Source organism: Varanus komodoensis, unplaced genomic scaffold, assembly GCF_004798865.1.
Source record: "Varanus komodoensis strain SLA01 unplaced genomic scaffold, ASM479886v1 scaffold8, whole genome shotgun sequence".
In the NCBI taxonomy this organism is placed as follows: domain Eukaryota; kingdom Metazoa; phylum Chordata; class Lepidosauria; order Squamata; family Varanidae; genus Varanus; species Varanus komodoensis.
The window spans coordinates 18,419,844-18,442,812 of NW_025336481.1; the positions used below are offsets into that span (position 1 = coordinate 18,419,844).

Sequence of the window (22,969 nt, forward strand, 5' to 3'; positions counted from 1 at the left end):
TGCTGCATGGAAGCACTGCAGGGAAGCTCTCCCATAAAAACTCCATTGTAATGAAGCTGTGCAAAAATGCCACTAATATGTTTTCAAAATTAGTGTGGTCTCCCACTAAATTCTTGAAATTACTTGCTTTGCATGCTAAAGGAGCATGGAACTTGGGTTTTTGCTGCCTTTTGGATAGGTGCTTATAAGTAGTAGTGTTCCTATAGGTAGTCCTATGGTGTTTTACCCTGACAAATCATCTGAATGCTGCTTTTCTTCTACTCTTTAGAAGAAACCAGCACACAAGAACCACGACAACCTGCTGGAATCCAGAAGCCACCACCAATGGTGAGTTGTTGGCTCTCTCTGAATTGGGAGATGGATGGAAGTAAGCTTTCTGTTTCAGTGTAAGTCAAAGTTCTAGTATAGTTTCCTAGTCATATGCTCCCAAGTTTCATCCAAGCCATTGCACTAAATTGGTATAATGTGGCAGCTGTTTCATAGTATTTGTTTGTTCACTCCCAGTCTTGGCTAGAATTTTATTTTTGATAGATCACAAAGTTTGGGAGCAACTTGACTATTCTTCCAGTGGAGTTATGCCAGAGGGCAATCCTTCCGTGTAAAGTAAGCACTGAGGTTTGTTCTTCTGAAAAGTGGCTTGACCTGGATGTTCTATAACTACATCTTGCTTCGTAGAATGAAAATGAATTACTACTTTATGAATTAACTTAGGAACCTCCTAGAAGAGTATGGATGATCTTTTGCTACACATAGAGAGGTAGTTGTTTAATTGAATGGACTGTGTGTTAAGAGCTACCTCTCTGCTGTCATGTGCTGAGAATGAAGGCATGGACTCTTTTAATCTGCTTGCTTCTGTCTTCTTGTCCTTGAACTGAAGGACCTTGGAGGAAGCATGACTTAACTTTTGGTGAGATTTATAACCAACTTCTTTTTGTTATTTTTCCAGGCAAACCATACTGGGCCAAGTCACACAATTCCCAAAGTGGTGGAATTGCTGATGCCTCAGCCAGAGTCAGGGATGCCCAACACAGCACTGCTTGTGAAGAATCCACTAGCATCTACTCACATCTTCAAACAAGCCTGTCACATCTGCTATCCCAAAACAGGTTATCTGCACTTGATGACATGGGCCAAATGTTCTTAGCAAGGCTGGACCCTTATTAATTTTGTCCTCCCCTTGTAGGGCCAAAGGCTGGGGATTATACCTATCGAGAAGGTCTGGACCACAAGTGCAAAAGGGATATACTGCTAGGTAGACGCCGTAACTCTGAAGATAAGACCTGGAAGAGAATCCGGCCACGCCCAACCAAGACCAATTTTGTGGGATCTTACTATCTGTGCAAAGGTGAGTTGGAAGGAGGAGATAGAGATTGAATGGGGGCTATTTTGGGAAGAAAGTGAGTAAATATGGAAGAAGCTCACTGACTCTCAGTCACTGGGACTTAGAAGTAGATGGCATGTGTTGCCAACAGAGCTTGAATAATGGGTCTACAATCAAGGATCATTTTATTATAATGACGGGTTACATCAAGATGTGAGAACTTTTATTTCTTTTTAACTGTTTGTGAAGCTTGGGGTGGGTGGGAAGAAGGAAACAAAAGAAAGGGAAGCAAGAGACCATGGTTCTGATCCCAGCCTCCGTTCCATGTGTGGTGGTGTGATGTTTGTTGCTTTATAGATATGCTTAACAAGCAGGACTGTAAGTACGGGGATAACTGCACCTTCGCGTACCACCAGGAGGAGATCGACGTGTGGACAGAGGAACGGAAAGGAACCCTCAATCGAGACCTCCTCTTTGATCCCCTGGGTGGGGTCAAGCGGGGCAGCCTCACCATTTCCAAGATCTTGAAAGAACACCAAGGGATATTTACTTTTCTTTGTGAGGTATGATGTAGGAGACATACAAAATGTCCTCCCACTAGAGTCCTCTTCTTGTCTATTTTAACTATAGCTGGACCATTCAGCCATTTCATCTAGCACTGCTTCAGACATTTTTTGTTTGGAAGTAAAACATCAAAATCCCCCCTCCCATGCACTTCTGGACTGCATCGCAGCTCATTGTTTGAATGCAGTCTTCCTTAACCTGGTACCCACTGGGTGTGTTCAACTATAGGTTTGGGACAATGGGAGTTGCTGTCCCAGTTAGCTGAAAATCTGTTTTAAAGACACACAGGATAATAGTACTCCTCTGGAATCTCCTGTCTAGTTTGCTTTAGCTGCTTTGCACATAGCTTCACAGTCAGTCCTGATGCAGACACTGAAAGTAGACAATAGTGTGAGGAACAAAGAACAAAAACATCACTGTCTTTAGCTTTTGCAGTCATTAGGATAAGTATCCTGTTCTCTCTAAGTGACTGTGCAGAGAGCCATTGTGTTCGAATGGGTGGAGTGCTTGGTTGTGGGAGATGTGGAGCAAGCTGCAACTTCAGAGCCTCAGTTCTTCATCAGTATTAATGGCCTGTATTTAAATAGCTATTGTGAAAATTATTTAAGTTCTTATAGGAAAGGGTTGCACTGTAGTGAAAATGTGATAGAAAACACTACTGTTTAATGATAATTTGTAGAGACATAAAAACCTGAACTCCCATTCTCTATGTATGCTTGCAGATCTGCTTTGACAGCAAACCCCGAATAATCAGCAAAGGGACCAAGGACTCTCCGGCAGTATGCTCCAACTTAGCTGCAAAACATAGCTTTTATGATAATAAGTAAGTGGGCTAGGCTTCTCTTCTAGTGGCATGCCTGGTTCTAAAGGCAAGCTGAGACACAAACTCATGTAGTACCTTTCCTAAGGCAACCATCTTAGCACCACTTCTCCAGTATAGAAATAAAACTGGTCTGTCTTATATGATTGTGATAAGGATTATGAATTTCAGCTTCGTGTATTGTCTTTCAGCATAGCTGCTGAAAACAAGAGCTGCGTAGAAGATGGGAAGAATTTGATGGGGGCAAACATCCAGTGGGTTTTCTTTATAATTCAAAAACATGAAAGGATGCAACTAACTAGGGACAGGTGGCATTGTTCATGGCATTTTCTTTGGATCTCTGGCAGTTGATACTGTAGTCTGGATTTTAGACCCTTCTGTCCATGTTGAAAAACCTTTTTCCTGTCAAGGTTTATTGATCTGTTGGAAAAGTGAATCAGGAGCAGCAGCTGATAGTAGGCAGAGCCAGAAGCAAAAGTAGGCAAGAGTTTGCAGCCTTGCAGGATTGCATAGCTTCTCCTTTTTCCATGCCATCCCATCCTGTCTTTATCCATCTCTCTGTCTTGTGCATGCATTTGTCTGCACATACACATGCTCAGAGGAAGCCATTTCCAGAGTGATGGCCTGGAGGGCAAGAGTTGGGCCCACGGCATCTGGAGAGCCTGATGGCATTCAGGGCTGCATAGAACAAGGTTCTCTACTCTTGCTCCAGAGGGAGGAGGCACAAGAAGCTGTAAATGGACAGACTGGCTGGCTCAGCATTATTTATTTCTATCTATAGATTTACTCAGTATCACTGACATTTTAAGAAGTGATGATAAAAGAGCTTGTACATTTGTCCATTAGTGCTGTACTGCCAAGGCCATAAAACTTAAACGCATGAAACTTTCATCCTAAAGGAATCCTAGCAGTAAGCACCTTGGAGATACTGTATTTTTAAAACACCTTAATTTTAATGTACTTATGTGTGTCTATGTGTTTGAAGCCTACAGCAGCAGCATCCCTAATCAGCACTTAGCTTTGCAGTCTAGACAGGTTGAAGCTACGGGAAATAGTTGGCAATAGGACAGAGTGTCATACTGCCCTCTTCCATTCCTTGGAGGCAGTTACTCCTCAGTGGGCAGACCCCTCCTTCAGGGGCCTATAAGAATACTCCATGGCAGGGGCCGTGCAGGCATGGTTTCATTCAGTCCAGGTGAGCACAGTGTATCCAACTCAGTCAGTTGTGTACATGTGCTGAAAGGCTTGGGAATTCCACCTGCTTGTAAATATTGCTCTCTCTGTTTCAGGTGTCTGGTTCATATTGTTCGCTCCACCTCTCTGAAATACTCTAAGATTCGCCAGTTCCAGGAGCACTTTCAGTTTGATGTGTGCCGGCATGAAGTGCGTTACGGCTGCTTGCGTGAAGACAGCTGTCACTTTGCTCATAGTTTCATCGAGCTTAAAGTTTGGTTGCTACAGCAGTACTCTGGTGAGTGGGCCCCTGGGCAGGAGGAAGAAAGGACTGAGGGTGCCCCAGGGTTGAGCAAGTGTTCGGTAGGGTTCCACATGCTTATTCTCTGCCTCACTGAATTGTCAATGGGGATCCTACTGAGTGAGTTAAGGAAGGTAAGTGCCTTCACTCTATATATATATATGCATGCGCCTTCTGGCAAAATCCCATCCGTGCTTTTTTTAGAAGTAAATGTCCCCATGTTCAGTTCAGTAATTATTAAAATACTGCATCAATGTTTATGAGTAGGGAAATGACTGGAGGTGCAAGTTCTGTAGGAACACTACAAAATCTACAAAAAGAGAATAACTTTAAGCAGATTCTCTGGAAAAGACCATAATTTAACAGAGTAGCTGGAGGATGGGGCTGTGGGAAAAGGCAGGGTTTGAATCAAGGCAAGGTGGTGATCCCGGGACTTCTGGATTTTGTGCCCTGTAATGTCACCTTTCAACTTATGCAGGGAGCGAGAGCTCAACATAGCACTGGGAACAGCCATTGCCCCTTTTGCTGTGCAAAAAGACCATGTCTGTGGTCTTGGCAAAGGTGATGAACTACGCTTTAACATTCTGTTACGTTAACAGCCTTTATCAAGCAAGGCCAGTTAATAAAATGACAATTGTCTTTTATAGTAGTGAAATGTTTTTGAAAATCTAACAAGACTCTAGAGGGTGGAAGTTCTTAATATGCCTTTCTCCTGGTATCCCAGGAATGACCCATGAAGATATTGTAGAGGAATCCAAAAAGTATTGGCAGCAAATGGAAGCACATGCTAGCAAGTCTAACAACAATATGGTAAGGGGCTTCAAAGAGCCTGTACCTTTGACTCTTGGGCTTATGCATTATGTAAACTGACATGTTCTCTGATCAAAATAGTACTAGGCAGTTCTAGAAGAATTAATCATTAGGGTGTATTCCCTATGTCATTCTATATCCTCATATATGTATATATAAATGACATGTCCGAACCTTTCCTGACATTTCCCTGCAAATGGAGAAATCTACACCTAGTTAACCTGTGCCATTTTTAGCACAAGAGGAGTTGAAGGCTGCCAGCTTATTTGGCTTTGAAAGGGGGATTAGATGAATCCATGGTGTATATGGGTGCCCAATGGCTATTTGCTTCCTCCAGGATTAGGTGGGGCTGGCAAATGAATACCACTTGCTGGGGCAGAAGATCAAGAGAGAGTTATTGCCCTTGAAGCCTGCTTTGTAGGCTTCCTAGAGGCATCTGGTTGGTGACTGTGGGGAATAGAATGATGGACTAGATAAGCCTTTGGCATGATCCAGCAAGGCTCTTAGGTTGTTTGTGTGCTTTCTAGAGAATGAGTAATGATTTCCTATATTGTGACTCACCCCCACCCTCCAGAAAAGTGGATCCTTGTATTTACCAGATAAATCTCTTGCTCAGATGGCACCATGTCCTCTCACTTTCTTTCTTTTAATTTGCTCTCAGAATAAGGCAGGGGCTAAAAAGTGTTAAAGAGTTTAAGTATGTGTTTACACAAAAACAAGCCACACCTTGTTATGTGTCTAAAATGGTAGTCCTGACCCACACTTACTAGGCAGTGTCATGGATCATGGTGGGCTTTACATCTGGGTAAACATGTATAGGATTACATACTTGCATAGGATTGCAAACATGTGTAGGAGTGCAAAATGGGATCCTGACTGAACAAGTCAGCCTTGAAGTAACTTCCAGTGAGAAAGGGTGTTTCTGGGCTCAAATTGCTCTTTGTACAGCAGTCAAGATCATGGAGGTAGGGGAAATACCTTGGGGCATGCTTTTGTCCTTGTAGGTTAAACCTTAAAAAAATCCTATTAATTGTTTTTGACAATTTCAGAGACTGTAAGCAGTTTTTTCTGACACCACCACTGCTCTCTCCTGTTTCCCTTCCCATCCTGTCCGTCAAACTGATCATACATGCTGACAGCTAGTATAAGTCTGCTATATACAACGATCTCATGTGTTGCTATTGGTCTCTTTAAAAACAACACTAACAAGAAGTTATGCCAAGAAAAACCAGACAGGACAGAAAAGCAGCAACAAAGCCAACTCCAGGGACTCCAAACCTTAGAAACAGTCATTTGATTAAAAATTCCTTTGAAATGTGGTCCTGGGGACAGTATTAATTCTTGGAAGATTTATGGCTGTCTGGGAGTGCTGTTATCTGGAGGCTGCTGATCAAAAGTACAGCACATTTCAAGTACTGCTTTATAACTTGTTTTCCTCTTGGATGGGAAAAGTGCCTAGTTGCTGAGTAACAAAGGAGCCCATCCCAGATGGATGAAAACAACTTTTGGATTAGAACACAGACTTCTTTGCCTTTTAATTGCTTTCAGAAGGTGTGGCTGGTAAGAAGAAGAAATAAATGGAGCGGGGGTGGACCATAAAGTCTTCCCATTGCTTAGATTTTGTTAATTGAAATACTTAATAACTATTCTTTCCACTAGGTGTCTCTAAGTCCTCCTGTCAGCCATTTCTAGCGCAGGAGAGCATGCTATGGCTTGTCTTGTGCATGTTATATTGATTGTGGTGTGATGCTATTATAACAACACAGGACAGGACTTCAGATTACGGAGCTGCCTTAGGGAGCTTGTTTTATTTTTCTCTGCAGCTGTATTTGTGCGGTTTTCAGAGAAAAGCATGGAGGATGGTAGGTAAGTCACAGGACTTGATGTAGTAGAGATAAAACACAGCTACAGATGAAACAAGGCAACCGCTGGGAAAAGGGCATGCAAGGATTCAGCTGGGCCTAGGGCTTGTTTCAGTACTGAAAATAAGACAAAGCGAGTGTGACTGCACAGCACAAATTGCCACCATTGTGGTTTAACTGAGTGTATGCACAACACTTAGGGAACAATTTCCCGTGATGTCTAGTCTCCTGGTGAAGGGCTGAGTTTTTGCTTCTAACCACAGTTTTGCTGCTGATTAAAAAGGTGGAGAAGTGGATGCATGGTGTCGAAAGGAAGCAAACATTGTTACCATGTGAGGGGCATGTCAGGAATATAATGATACTTGTTTCTGGAGTTCTGTTAATTAAGCACTCTGCAAGGTACTAATAAGTAAGGTTCCAGAAATGTAAATATAAATATAGATAATTAACTGGTCCCAGATGAGTTTGCCGCAGCTTTGCAAGGGTCCAGGCACCATCCTTCCTGTTGTTAGGCTCCTACTCAAAGGCATCAACAACTTTCTGCTGAAGGGAGTGGTAGGCTTAGTATAATCAAAAACAATGTTCATTTTTTATTTTCTTTCTGTGCAATGTAAGCAGCTTAATCTGGCATAATGCACATTCAGCTGTGCTTCCAGCTAAATAACTTTTGTATGGAAAGCAGCACAAAGTAACTTCCTTGCAGGGTGCGAGGGGAAGAGAGGGGACAGGCTAGTATAAATTCACATCAAGAGGGTGTATGTGGAACATCCACAGAATCTGCTGCTAGAGGATTCTGTCTCTTTTCACTCTCTTTGCTCTTGTGCTAAGATGACCTAGGTATGGGAAGACTACAAGGAAGAACAGGATGGCCATGTGTGTTAGTTTCACAGGTTGTAAAAAGTCATACTACATTTTCTAACCTATGAACTAAATTCAGAGCTGACCTTAATAGTGTGATGTCATGAATATATTTACTTTAGTCCCATATAATCAGCTTCCCTCCGATTGCTAGTCATGTAAGTTAGGGTTGACTTGCTTGTTTGCTGATAGATAGATGTGATTGATTGATTGATTGAATGCCCAGTAGCTCTAGCTCTACTGCCTATTAGCTCTCTGGGCAGCTAACAACAATTGATCAAATATAAATGATACAAGAAAATACAAATAGAATAAAACACAATATAGAATCCAAGCAAGCAGGTGACATAGAATTACCAGACTCTGCTACAGAGCTCCTAAAACAGAGCTAGGAAAAGGTTACAAGAATACTTTTATTTCTATAAGTTGCCTCTGACACTCACTGGAAAGCTGCCTTAAACCAAATCAGGCCATTCATTGCCAATGTTGTTGATACTGATTGACAACAGCTCTACATGTTTTCAGACAAGAGTCTTTGCCAGCCCTGCCTGGAGGTATAAGTAACATGTATACCAGGGAATGGGAGTCAGTGGCCCTCCAGATATTGTTGGGGTGGAAGTTCATCAGCCCCAGCCACCATGACCAATGGTTAGGGTGATGGGAATTGTCCAGTATCACTGGGGAGCACAGGTGCCCTGGTGTATGTTTTTGTATCTCTATCTAAAGAGAGGTCAGACACATGTACTGCCACAGCTGGGTATGCAAAATGGTGCCACAAGAGTGGGGCATTCAGCATGCTTAGGGAAACCACAAGGTTGCTTGAACAAGGGGATTCTTCCCCCCTTTAAGGGGGCAAAAATAAACTCAAAACAGCTTAATATGAGGGGGAGAATGGAACAGGATGAAAGTAATCTGAAAGAGGCACGGCTGATTGAAACACTAAAGAAGAGCACTTCATGCTGCAACATTTTGCTACGTGTCCCACTTGTGTGTTCTGCCACTAAGTACAGCCCTTTCCTTTTTTTCTTAAAGCATTACTGTTGCCTTATTTGGAATAACAAAACATGATTGTGCCAAGGCTTTTAATCATGTGGTTAATATGCTTTAGTTTCCAATTTTATATTGTAACGTTGGCCCCATAACAATAGATGCTGCTGTTACCTATAATTAACCAGATGCTTAGGAATGTCTATATAACGTAATTTCCATGTAACATTGGCTAATGTCCTAGGTATCTGTTCTGGCATTTGTCTAGTCTTTGCAAATAGTCATGTATGGTACTCTTTTAAAATTCCTGTCTGTGAACATGGGTTTCCCTGGCAAAGGGCGCATATGTAGTGCCTTTGGGTTAATTGTGTCAGAAAGCCTGTTCAGTTTATGCTTGCCTCATGATCTTGAAAGAGCCACTTGGGAGTTACTGATGTTGAACAGAAAGAGCTTTTCAAGGCCTTAATCAGTGTGATCTTCTTATATATTCCTGCCTCCAGCTCTTAAATGAATCTGACCTTTATCTTAGACTGTACTGGAACTGTCTTATTGGCTAAAAAGTTAAAATAGCAATATTTGCTGAATTTCTAGATATCTTGTGACTTCTTGCTTAAGGTGTGCAACTACTATACACAGGGATTATTAGACTTAGATTTAAGGAATAAGCATTTTCTACTATAGTGTCTTCAATAGATGGTATTTGGTGGAAGTCTCTTATTTTTCTGATGTTAAGAGAGACAGCAGCTTTCCCTCATGCCTAATCTACACTCTAGCAATGGGTGAGTAGTATTTTAGGGGAGGATTAATTTTAGGGTTTTTTGTGTTATCATCATTACTTGCTTGCATTGTACCTCCCACAGGACTAATCCAGCTTAGTCCTGTTTTTACCATTTGTACTAGCAGTGATTAGCATGGGGATTGGCACAGTACCTTATGTGGCTTGTGACCACCTGGTGTGTTTATTCAGATTGCATGAGACTTGGAAAAAGTCTCGTCTAGAACAGCCTGCCCTACTCTAGGTCCTTCAAATGTTTTGAACTACAGCTCCCATCAGCCCTATGGCCAATGATCAGGATGGTAGAAATTGCAAGCCAAAAGATCTGGAAAGGGCTGATTTCAAAAAAATTCTAATACCAAAGTATAAACTTCTCTGCTCAGTTTGGCCTGGGCCCTACACAGACTGGCAGGAATTTGTTATCTTGGGAGATTCCTTTGACCTCTGACATCAGTTTGTAGAACAGATTGAAAGCAGTGGCTAACCAGGCTGATGAGTTGGTCTAAGCTAGATGGTGTGCTCTTGCTGCCTGTATCTTACTTTCTATGGACCAGGGTTTCCCATCAGGCTGCAAGCGTCTTCTTCGATTGACAGATGGAAGTGAGTATTTAAAACCAACTGGTTAGCCACCCCCTTTCTTAAATACACCACAAAAAGCTAAGCTGTGCTTTACAGGCATGACGGCTCTTGTACTGAGGCTTTCCCCTGAGTTAGATATGTAGAGAATTGAGCTTTTTTTGTATGCTTGGTGGTAAAATGGCCAAATCTTGTTTTGGCCCTGTCTGCATTACCCTTGGCCTTACCTACTTTTCCAAATTAATATTTGGCTCTTGGGTTGAAGAGGATTTGTCACCCCTGCTGTAGAGCTGTGCACCACAGCAAACTGAGACACCCATTTCTTCTTCCCTTCCTACTCTGTAATTATTTATTTTTCCTGGACTTGATCTCCATGCCTTGACTGCATGAATGCATTAGCTTATAGTCCTCCTCTGGCCCTTTTTCTTTCACGATTCACATTGATACAAATTGTCCTTGAATAACTAGAGTGTTTTTTCATCTTCTATTTGCACTCATTCAAAGCTGAAAATATTATTATTGTGGTCTGTGTCTGGCACAGGCAGAGAGATTATTTATTTATTTATTTATTATGCTGCGCCCATCGCAGAGTATATCTACATTGAGTAGTAGACTGTAGTCCAAAATAAAGATCAATATGGTACAGCTGAAATATAGTCTGAAGTGATAAGCCATCTCAAGGTACATGGGAAGATAACATCTCCACCTCAGTATTGGTTTCCTTTGCTGTGTTCTCAAGGGTTATTTGCTCCTGTTGTCTGGATTGCGTTCTGTGTATTCACATGCTGCAGATGCACTGATACTTTTCCTAGAAGAGCTTTGTGCTGCTTGCTATTCCATACTCAATACTCCCACTGTATGCCATGACAAATACTATTACATGCGACAGTGGCTAACACTGGGAAACTTGCAGTTGTTAATTAAAGCAGCAAGACCATAAAGATGGTTTTTACTGTGAGGTTTGCATTGTGCCATTTCACTCTTCCCCTCCACAGAAGAACAGAAAACCATGTAGAAGATCCTGTGTAGTATACACTTCAGTGTGTGAGTGCGTGCACTCAGGGTTGCATGCATTTAGTCCTTTATGTATGTCTTCCACTTTTCACTGAGTGGCGATTGTTTGGAGAGGAGAATTTTTGCCTGAAAATTAGTAGGAAATGTTATTTTTAATACATACATACTAGAAATAAATAATAGAAATCTTTAAATACATTGATTTTTACTGTTTTGATTTGTAATTTGTTTTTATTCTGCTATCCTCATTAAAGAACAAGCATGCAAAGAAATACGTACTCTTTTAATCTACCTAGATTTTCTGATCTTAGAATGCAGCCTCTTCACTCAAGTTTGCTTCTCACTCCTTTCAGCCTTCTAGTAGGACTCCCACATCAAACACTTTTGACCTCCAAATGAAATTTGTCTGCGGTCAGTGCTGGAGGAATGGGCAGGTGGTGGAACCAGACAAAGACCTCAAATACTGTAGCGCTAAAGCACGCCACTGGTAGGTGCTCTTGTTATCTCCCCATTTTGTGAATTTTTTTCCTGTTGCATAGTTTGTAATGTGCTGTCTTACATAGAAAAACAGTGGAGCTTTCTCTTTTTAGTGGACTGCAGAAATACCTGTGGTTGTTAACTGAGTTACAGCCAGGCAACCCAGGGCCTCCCTGTCTTGAACAGCTATAAGAGAGAGAGATGCCTCCAACGCTTCCTTATGTATGAAATTTGTGTCCTGTTTTCCCTCTGTGATGCTTAAGTCTTTCTTTCATTCATCTGTTAATCAGACCTGCTTAACTAGGGTCCACTAGTCTTGGGATCACTTCCTTAATGTTTGTAGGATAGACTGCTGCCTGAGAGGCAGAACTAGATGGTCTGCTTGAGTAAGGCTTTTCTTATGTGGTACTGCTTTGTATGGTTGACTTTGCTTAGTTCCCCTCTCCAACTCTCATCGTACAGAACTCTCCTTTTTTCCAGTGTGAAATTCTGGATTCACTAACTTGAACTGTTCAGCAGTGGCCACAACAGCCACATACTGCTAATAAGATGAATTGGCTATGAAAGATGAATTGGCATGAAAAATGCTTTCATGGCATTTTTGTTGCCCATGCCTTGCCTTTATATTGGGTTTCTTGTCACACAGTTGGACCAAGGAGCGCCGTGTCCTACTAGTGATGTCCAAAGCAAAGAAGAAGTGGGTATCTGTCCGATCATTGCCTTCCATTCGCAACTTCCCTCAGCAATATGATGTAAGTAGAGCAGTCCTTTAGTGGACAGCACTTGCCTTTTCTTTTGTGGTTGAAGTAAGCATGCCATGAGAAGGGAATAAGAACATAGATGCTAAAGAAAAAAGTCCTCCATAGACAGTATAATAATAATCATTCTAATAATGACAAATTGGGACTGGCTGAAGGCCAAGATAGTCAGTGACATGAGACTGGGAGAAGATTTGAGTCCTGTTGAAATCGCCTGTGCAGATTTGGTCTTTGATTAATAATCCTAATTGCATGAAGGACTGGTTGGCTCTGGTATCAGATGTAGTTTTTCATCTTGAATTACCTTCCTTAAATGCAGAGCAGAGGCAGAGTAGTGTGTATGAAAGAAACTTGCAATATTTCTAAGTTTGTTTACTACTGGAAAAGATTTGGTAACAGTTTCTGAAACATGAATAATTGACAGCAAGTTAACTCAAGTATGTTTTTGAAAACAGCACTTGATTTTAGTAAGTTAAATGGAAAGAGGAACAGTAACATTAAATACAGTCACAATAGAACACATAAAAACACTTTATCTCTAAAAGGAACCATCATCTTTGTTAATAAAAAGGAATGTGTATGTGCATGCACACTCCAGGCGTCCTATGAATCATTTGGGTCAAATGTCTCCTTTTAAAAAACTTTCTTACAAATATATTCTATGGCCTCTTATAAGACAGAATTTAATTCTACACTAAGGGAAAACGTTGTGCTTCAAACAGAGTTGCTGAAAGGAGTTGAAGATTTTCACTAGTGTGTCTTTGTAGATTGCTAAGATAATGCTTTTTCTTTCATTGGAAGCATTCATTAAATCTGTTTCTAATAGGAGTGCCTGCCCCTTTGCTTTGAGCACAAAACCATGGGTGGGTTTGCATGTTATGTTAAATCATTCTGAGAATAAACCATGTGGGTTGGTTGTTTGCCAAATAGCCCACTGATCATGCTAACAGATGATCAGTCTCTCTGAGACTTGTCATGGCTTGCTTCAAACTCATTCTTCCTGCCCACTCTCAGCATGTATCCCAGGAGCTTTTGTGAAAAACATTCCCAGCTCACAGTCCTTTGCTCAGTTCGTACAGCAGCCTTTTTTACTATTGGTCCTCTGGGTCTGTCCTGCCTTTCCAATGGAAAGTTTTCTGATCCTTCCCTGCCCCACGGCAGATTGATAACCACCTATATTTGTTTTGTCCTTTGGCGGATTTTATTTTTGTCTGGCATTTAGTCTGTGGTTAGTACAATGCTGGCCAAGAAACACTTCACTCGTCATCCCTTCCTTGACACCCCCCTCTCCTCTATGACAGCCATAGAATTGGCTGTCCTTGGCTCTTCTTTTCCTCTCACCACACTCCTGCACACCCAAGAAGCAGCTTGAGCTCTGGCTCCTTCTTCACCTGTTTGCTACCCCAGCCCCATTACTCAACAGAGAAGATGTGTTTGTTCCCCCTCCCATCTTTGCTCCCATCTATGTTCTTCAGTTGGAGTAGCTATCCTTGCCCTCCGGTCATGCTTGGTTTCTAACAGCCTGATAATTTGTTTGAGTTCTGGCTCCTCCTTCACTTAGTTCTCCCACCATGCTTTCCCTGGGCCAGATCATATCGATCATGCTTCGCTCATGTTGCCAGCTCCTCCACTGCCCCCAGCTTGTCTTCAAGAACACGATAGGCATTTCTGCTTGAACCTCTCTCTTCACTCACTGTGGCATGCCCACTGTGCTATCAGCCTGGTTTCCCCACACACACCACCCTCCCATCTTCATCATGCAGTGGTTCTGCAGCTTTTACAACTGTTGTTTTGTATAAGCAGACCCAGTGTTAAGGACTCTGTGCTTTACTGAAAATGGGCTTTGTTCAAACAGGGAGTGTTAACCAAAGTGATACTGATGGGACAGGTGCTGTATAAAGAGGATATCCTACAGGCTAGGAAATTCAAGTGGGCTTATACATGAAAAGTGAAGGATTACTGCACTAATAAGATGGGGGTTACACCAGGCATATTGTCAAGTGGATGACTAGGAGAGGGGGAAGCTTACACGGTAGAGACCTGCCAGAGGTATACTTACGGGGAAAGGATGTATGGAGCATGACTACCATAGCATCTGTGGTGGGGCTGGGTAGATGTACCTATTCTATTCTGTCTGCTATAACAATTGCGGGCAGCATAGGCCATTCTGCTCTTGTAAGTAAATGTAACACAGTGTCTGTGAATAGCACACACATGGGTGATGGTCCCAGATTCACTCGACAGTAACTTACTGATACTGGAATGTGTGACATATTGGAACAAGGACTCAGTGTCCTGCTTCATTGCAGGGTCCTTTATGGGCTGTGATGAAAAGTGGACTGTACCAGGCAAATTTGGTCCCACAATGCCTGTTACAGTACCCAAAGCAAATGCCATTCCAGTTCTGATTTTAGCTGTTTTCAGCTGGGAGGTAGGCTGATGAACCACAGGTTCTCTCACACAGACAAAGTCATAAGGGTTTGAATAACTTTGGGCAACATGGACTAGGAGGAGAAGGAAAATAGTAATGGGAAGACTTCAAAAATCTCTGTACAGGTTTGTTGCATAAACAAAATGAAACTTTGCATAATCAATCATTTTAATGGCCTGTACAAGACGAAGGGTCAAAATATCACCTAGGTTAAAAAATGAGAGCCGCCTTCTCTATGAAGATAAAACTGAACTTGACAAAGGAAGTAGCAAAATCACATTGGAGTGGAGGAAAAGCCAAGTAGTATACAGGCTACAGTCAATTGCTCAGTAGAATTCAGGAACTGAGATCATTCACAAGCAGCAGCTTGCTTTTTGTCTTCTCTTGCAAGCACCCTTTCAACAACTTACGGTGAAATCACTCTGCCAGTTCAGATCACACAAGCCGCCATGGGTATGAAGTTTCCTTAAACCATAGGTTCTCAGGGTGTCACGCTGAGGGGAAATAAGCAACTCTGCCAAAACGGCACAGGGACCAAACAGTGCAGCAATCCATCGTGGCTGTTTATGATGGTAGATTGTTGTGTCATCCAAATCAGGCCAGCATCTTCTATTCAGACCTGTGAGAGACAGGTAAGAAGACAGAAATAGAAGTTACAAGGAGTTGCTTTAGAGACCATTCTTTTGTTAGAATGAATGATTTTGTGGAGGAAGGCTGGGCATGCAGTCTCAGGTTGTGGTTTTCTAAGAACCAAAGAGGCTTTATTTTTATTACAAGTTACCAACATGCCATAGGTGGCATGAGGAAATGGAAAAGGTGTGACGATATAGCTTTAGAGGAGAAGCCTCTCTTTACTTCCTCTTCTATGTTTTTGTTTTTAGTGTTTGTGTTTTCTTTATATTATTTCAGTGTCTGCTACCTGGATCTGCAGTATAGAAGATCCTCACTGAAGCTTACATAACATAAAAATCATAGCAATAAATTTAAGATAGTAATTATGGAATTTAAAAGCAGCGCTTCGAATTCTGCTTGGAAATAGACCATATCTGAACTGTAGAAATACATAGAACATAGTGGTTCTAAAAGTAGCAGGATAGGTTCTGTTCACCCAGTCAAAATCTAGCTGTAATTTATTAATTATATTTTAGTCTGCCTGCTAACAAATTTTCTCTTTATTAGCATTTATATACTGCCTTGCCTGCTAAATAGCCATCAGTGCAGTGTAAATAACCAACCTGGGCCTCCAGGGACATGGACAAATCTAACAGCATCCTCTGATGGCATATCTAAGCCTTTTGGGACAGTGCAGTGCTGTGCAGTCCAGATTTGGTTGAATAATATTCCCCACCAGAAGAATTGCTCTCTAACAATACCTTTCTTTATCTGACTTGAGCTTTCCATTGATGGACTTACTTACAAATTTCAAGCAACTGTTCAGCAACTCCACAGGTTCACATGAATTAAATGCAAAAGAGAAATTGAGATAGGTGTCATCAGCTGTATCCTTCAAACATTGTCCTCCCGTGCTAGTGAGATATTTGGAGGTATTTAGTTCTTAAATATATCCATGTTGAAGGGTGCAAATGTGACTGCACTGAACAACAAGGCCTATTAAACCTGCCCAGTGCTGGTACATGGCAGGTCTGTGCCAATCCACTTTAAGGCAAGTGAAAGCTGTCTTGAAATGGCAACTTCCTGTGCTGTAGGTACAGCTCTTATGTGACAGAAATAGGGGTCACCAGTGTGCAAAGCTGGATTCAAGCCATCAGCTTAGTCAAAGCTGGCTACTAAGCTACTTATGAAATGAAGGGATCTGGTCATGATTTGCTTCTACTCCCAAATGGAAGAAGGGATCTGACCCAGAATTAAGTTTTTGAGGAAAGAGAGTCAGCAGATCTTGTCTGAGCTTTGTTCTGACTCATCATTTCTTTTTTTATTCAATAATATGAATATAGCATGCTGAACCGCTCTATTCAGTTTTCCTTTTCGAGTAGATCTTATTGTAACTCCAGATGCTGGAATATATCTGCAATTCTTTCAAGTTCATTCCCAGTCTAAGTTCTGCTTAGGAGTTCTACACAATTTCTCAGTATCAGGGAAACACCTTTTTATTTTCTTAGGCCTTTTAAACAGCAACTTGTTTTATTTTTAATATAAACTGCTACATTTTAAAATCATCTCTGTTTTTAGTTGATCAGTTATTTCTATTTAGAAGGCTGAATTTTTGTTGCTGCTTTTTAAAAAAAGTACTTTTAAATGTCTTCTTACTTTTTATTTGATATATTTGTTTTATTATGCACGTTGCCCTGAGCACTATGACTGTAGGATGATTAAGAAATTGAAATAATAATATGCAAGGGCTCAAAGAGAATGACTTGAGAACAGAGGTGAGAGAAGGAAAGGCATGTTTTTCCCTGTGGAGTGTATTCAGAAATGGCAGGAGGGAAGGCGAATGTTCAGAGGCCTTCAGGGCCAGTTTCGTGCTAAAGCAGAGATGATGGGAACAGTGAGGTTGGGGGCAAGGGGGAAAAGCAGGGTGTGGGGCCATGACAGGATTCTCATAAGAAACATAGTCGGACTACAGGCTTATGTAGCATCCTGTTTGCATGGTGGCCATCCAGATCCCATGCAGAAGCCTGTCAGCAGGACTTCTTGAGGCACATGTAGTCGCTGCCCTGCAATTCTTATTCTGAGGCTCAGTCCTGCACTCCTGGAGATAAGGAGGATAGTGAGAGACACAGTTGATTGAGGCCTGGACTCCAGAAGTTGGAGAAGGCTCACTGCAAACAGAAAGATTTGCCACAGCTGTGGTCCATGAGGATTTAAGAGGAGCAGAAGGGAAAGGTAGAGAAGAAGCTTTTGGCAAACAGAAGGGGGCCTGCTAGCAGCTCTGCCAGAGCCTTCAGGGCAAGGGAGAGAGCCACCTATCAAAAGAGGACCCCTAAAGGGCTGCAGTGTAGTAGATACTAAAGGAATGCATCCCAGCTTAAGAGCATTGCAACCTGCAAGGTACTAGCCAGGGGAGCTTTTCTTCTCTAACCCTGGAACACTAGCTCTTTAAGTAGCCCTCAGAAGACTAAAGCAAAGGCAAAAGGACAATGGAGGATGAACAGACAGCCAGAGAATAGGAGAATGGCACCCTAGTGAAACAACTTGATTTCCTGGGAGCTTACTGCTTACTGTAGCAACAGCTACTTGTTTGAAAGCAAGCATGTGGTGCTGTCTTGGGCAGAGAGCTCATGACACTGCATGGACTATACTTTTTTGGACTGTGCCATCCATACTAATCCTGCTAGCCTGACTAACAGGGTTCAGCATGTGGAGAGTGGCACACTCAAAAGCAACTCCCTCTGAAAGCTCCCCACCACCACCACTAGTCTCAAGCTACTCTCAATTGGAAGAAAGTACAGGAATAATTTCACAGCAGTATTTCCCGAAACTTTACTAAAGAACTACAGTGGCTGGTGGTGGCTGTGGCAAAACCAGCACCTTTCTCACCCCAAGCCTCCAATGCTTCATTTCCCATCTCAGGATGGAAAAGTTTAAACTTCCTCCCTGTGCTTGGGATCACACTGATGCAGGCTTAGAAACGGTGCAATCAACTGTTGGGGAGAAGCCCACATGGACAGTTCATGGAAAATTCTCCATCAAAATCTTGCTTCTGCTATGCTGCCAAACCACTACTTTTCGCACTCCTCTCCAGTACAATCATGGCATAATTGGAAAAAGTCAGAGGCAGGAGCAGCAGGAATTTGGGCACCTAGATATGGCTTCACTGAAGGCCTCTTGTGTGGGTTCCCCATCTGTATTCTATATCAGGGACTGAATCTAGATTTCTGTGGAGATTCCTGAGTGATTTGCAGTAAATCAGTAATAGATTTCAGAATCCCAAAAGTTTAACAAAAGGAGCAACAAAATGACTTCCCTTGCTATACTTTATAGTGCCTTGAAGAAGTATTCCCGGTCCCCTTTGACTTTTCTACATTTGTTGTTTTACAACCTGGACTTGCAATGGACTTAATTTGCATTGTTACCCCTTTATGAACACAAGATGTGAGGGTGCAGAATACTGGTTTTGTTGCACAAAAGTAAATGAAAACACACTGGCACTTGTCAGTGCAAAGGTATTTTCCCACAAGTTTATACTTGGTAGAAGCACCTTTGACAGCAATGACAGCTGTGAGTCTTTATTAGCTTGGTATATCTGGATTTGCCTGTTCCTCAAGGTAGAGTTGTTCCAACTCTGTCACATTGGATGATAATGTAACGGTGAACAGTAACTTTGCTTGCCACATTCTCAATTGGATTTAAGCTTGGGCTTTAATTGAGTCATTCTAAGACATTTAGGTGCTCCAGTGTTGCTTTGACTCTTCAGGGTCATTGTCCTGCTGGCAAGTGAACCTGAACCCCTGCCCCAGGTCCCTTGCAGACTGAAACATGTTTTCTTCTAGAATTGCCTTCTGTTTAGTTCCATCCATCATGCCCTCAATCCCCAACTAGTTTCTCAATTCCTGCTGAGGAAAAGCATCCCCACAACATGATGTTGTCATCATCATGCTTCACCACCGGAAAGGTGTTCTCAGGACAATGAGCATTGTTGGCTTTGTGCTGAATGTAACATTTTGTGACAAAGCCAGACAATTGAATTTTGGTCTTATATGACCAGAAAACCTTTTCCCACATGTTTGTTATGTCATCCACATGCCTTTATGCAAACTCCAATAGCTTGTTTACAATTTTTCTTACACTTTTTCAGATCTTGTTGAAGATCTGGTTGATAGTGGTCCCATGGATGGATGCTTTTTCCCATTTCAGCTGTGGAGCTCTCCAGCTCCTTCAGAATTATTATTAGCCTTAATGAAGTTACTAATGCCCTCCTTACCAAGTCAATGAGAATAGCCTTCTTTAGGTGCAGTCAAAGTTGAAATAGATTATTTTCATTTTGTAATAATGGATTTAATGGTATTCTGGGGATGTTCATAGTTTAGGATTTTTGAAATCCAGCCTTGACTGGGGCTACTGCAAAACTTTATCCTGGAATTATTTTGACAGCTCCTTGGTCTTCATCATGCTGTTTACTTAAATATGCCTTTCAACCAATTCTGGGCCCTTCCAAAAACAGCTCTATTTCATCTGAGATCATGTGTTACTAGAGTTGCACCCATGTGGACCCCATTTAACTACTTACATTATTTCTGGAGGCAGGGAGTTGCACCAGACCTTATTCATGCTTATTTATGTCTCCTTGTTTTATTGTCTCTTCACAGCTATGTATTCATGCCCAAAATGGCAGGAAGTGCCAATATGTTGGAAATTGCTCCTTTGCCCACAGCCCCGAAGAGAGAGAGATGTGGACCTTCATGAAAGAAAATAAGAGTGAGTGGAATACACATTTGGGAGCTAGGAAGCGCTCTCTTCTAATTGCTTTTTGTAACCATTTTAGGGATGTTAACTGTGGGGTTAATAGATTCACTGTAGCCCAGTGCTGCCACCAAGACAAATTATGGTTTGAAAACTAAGGAGCAGCTTGTGAAGCCCATTCCCCTTTCTGGAGCAATTTGTGTTCATGATTTCAATGACACTCACATATGGGATATGTTTCTGCACAGAACAGAGTCCAGGCCATTTAAGAGCTCAGCAGAGTATTTTGGCAGGAGTCCGGCCCCCTTGGTGCACTCTCAAAGCGTAGCTCCTGCCCATCTTTCAGTTCCTTCTTTTCTGTCACACCAACAAGCGGCAGTTTGGAGTGTTCTAGTCTCATTGCAAATGTTCTGTATATTTTCTTTTTTCTTTTCCTTCCTGCCACTTAGGCACCTTAGCAGAGCTTCCTTTCTTTATTTCCCTATCTTTGTCTTTCATACTTCCTCACAGTATTTCAGTCTTGTCTTTGCCCCTCAGGGGCACACAGCCCTCAAGGTGTTCCTTGAAGTGTGTTCCTAATGCAGTAGTAAAATCCCTTGATCAGAAGGACATTCCTAGTGTCTCCTGCACCATGGAGAGACCCACACATCAGACACCTGCCTTTACTGCAAGGCCTTTACACTGCTGGCCCAGAGGAATAGGTAGGATTGACTCCATGCTCTCTTCTTGTAGGAAGTGCTACAGGCACAGACCCTGCAGCATGCTGCTTCACTGCTTCTTCTCGTAACTGCAGAAGACCATCTCCTTCCTCAACTGATCTCACACCCATCCCCATCAGTGGCAACCAAGAGAGCGGTAGTGACACCTTCAGCTGTCTCCCTGGACCAATGGCTTGAGACTGGCCCTTTGGTACTGACTGTTGATAATGAACAAATGAAACAGATTCATCAAAATGACCAGCTACCTCTCAGACCCCAAGATCAAAGTTAAAAAAAGAAAGGGGCATATCACTCCATTAAGTTCTTTAAGGAGCCCTACTTGGTCCAGACTCAGTTGCTGAGGCCACAGCCTTTTTCACATCCAGCAGTGTCAGTTTTGGGGAAGCTTCATCTCCTTGATAAGCACAACTCACAGGACAGTCTCCATTGCTTAGTTTCTATGTCTGGTGGTGAATTTCTGCAGTACTTCTTGCCAGAGCCTTTTTCATTCAATCCACCACCATTCCCCTCACATGTACCAATTCCCTTGTACTAACAGGCTTTGCCAGCATTTTTTGCATCCCTGGAAATCTTTTGCTGCTTCCCTGACATGTTCAGACACATTCATGCTTACTACCATCACTATCATTCTCCATCATATTGCTACAAAGATCACTTCCTCCAGGAGTACTGTTATTATCTGGACATTAACCTTCCCTACTACAGATACCACCAGCTGAGTGTGTATCTGGAACTTCCAGACATGTCCTGCCACACACATAATTTGAGCTGCTACTGTCTACTGTTCCAGCTGCAGCCAACCCTTGCACTTGCCCAGACACTTTGCTCACAGTGTAACCAGGTTGGTCACTTCAACTCAGCATCTACTAAATTCCCAACCCCCTGACATTCCGGATCTTATTATTGAGCTCTCCCAAACACAAGACAGCTACTGCTCTGACCCTATCTCCTCTTCTTCCTTATAGTCACTGCCGTTATCATTACAGGATGCTCCAGTCCAAGATCAAAACCCCTTCTCACCTTCAGATGACATCAGGCCATACAGATCCGCAGGATGACCAAATCCCTGGACTTAGAAATCAAACTTTCACCAATCTTGTTAGCTGACCCAGTGTTCAATAGAGTTCAGGTAGACATAGCTCTATCAATATCAACATTGATGCAACCAACCCTAAACCATTCTGTCGAACAGTCATGGGCAAAACCTTTCCCTCTACTACTAACATCTCACAAAATCAAGAATCTTTTTTTCCCCAAGTCTCTAAAAATTTATTTTCACAAGTATAATAAGAAAAGGAAAGGGATTTAAGAAAGGAAGGTGCCAAGGGTTGATCTGCAAATATAACATGACATCAATATACACATTCATAAAAAAGTGAAAATCTCATGGGTTATAATCTCATTAAAACAATTCAATTCTCAGTCAAACAAAATTTGTCCAGTCTGTTGCTTTAACTTTAAAGTAGAAATTACTGATATTTATAAAAACTATATTTTATTTAACAATTAATTAAATTGCTCAGAATAAGCTTTCATTCTTTGAGTTAATTATTTGACTGGACTTTTATTAATATAGTCAGTTAACTTGCTTTTCCAATCCTCAACAATTAGTCTTCACCTTTCCATAATTCCATAAATAATTACCACTTTTGCTGCTGTTTTCATGCATTTAAATAACTCTGTCATAATCTCTGGGCTGGTCTCTACAATGCCCAATAGCATATTCTTGGCATGAATTGGAAAGTCCATTTTAAGTATTTTCTGCATTTCCATGTGTATCTGCTTCCAGAATCTTTTAGTTACATGTCTACCATATATGATAGAAAGTCCCTTCTTTCTCTCTACATTTGCAACATTTTCCATTAGAGTTCTTATCTGTTGTCTAATATACCACAAAAAGTATGTATTATACCAGTTTTCTCTTAACGTTTGACTTGCAATGAATTTTATATCTTTAGTCCATAAGGCTACTCATTGATGAGATTATATTTCTTCTTCAAAGTTCTGTGACCAACTCTTCACAGATATTTGAACTTGTTGAATTTATTGTTTAAGCCATAATTTATAAATTCGTCCTAGGAAATGGTCTTTTTGATGTTTAATTATAGTTTCAAAACCAGTAAGATTCCTTATTAGGCTTTTTTCCTGTTTGAGTTTCCTTT

The 22,969-nt window shown here is 41.7% G+C and overlaps 1 protein-coding gene across 6 annotated transcripts in view; it reads left to right on the forward strand.

Moving 5' to 3' along the window:
- The window catches only part of ZC3H7B (zinc finger CCCH-type containing 7B), a 61,856-nt gene that overhangs the window by 26,969 nt on the left and 11,918 nt on the right, over positions 1–22,969 (forward strand). For all 6 annotated transcript variants that reach the window (XM_044454920.1, XM_044454918.1, XM_044454923.1 and 3 more), the window contains exons 11-20: positions 269–327; positions 947–1,106; positions 1,184–1,345; positions 1,679–1,884; positions 2,608–2,708; positions 3,995–4,176; positions 4,904–4,989; positions 11,415–11,548; positions 12,185–12,290; positions 19,995–20,103. In XM_044454920.1, coding sequence (XP_044310855.1) covers positions 269–327; positions 947–1,106; positions 1,184–1,345; positions 1,679–1,884; positions 2,608–2,708; positions 3,995–4,176; positions 4,904–4,989; positions 11,415–11,548; positions 12,185–12,290; positions 19,995–20,103 — 1,305 coding nt within the window. The remainder of the gene's footprint in view (positions 1–268; positions 328–946; positions 1,107–1,183; positions 1,346–1,678; positions 1,885–2,607; positions 2,709–3,994; positions 4,177–4,903; positions 4,990–11,414; positions 11,549–12,184; positions 12,291–19,994; positions 20,104–22,969) is intronic.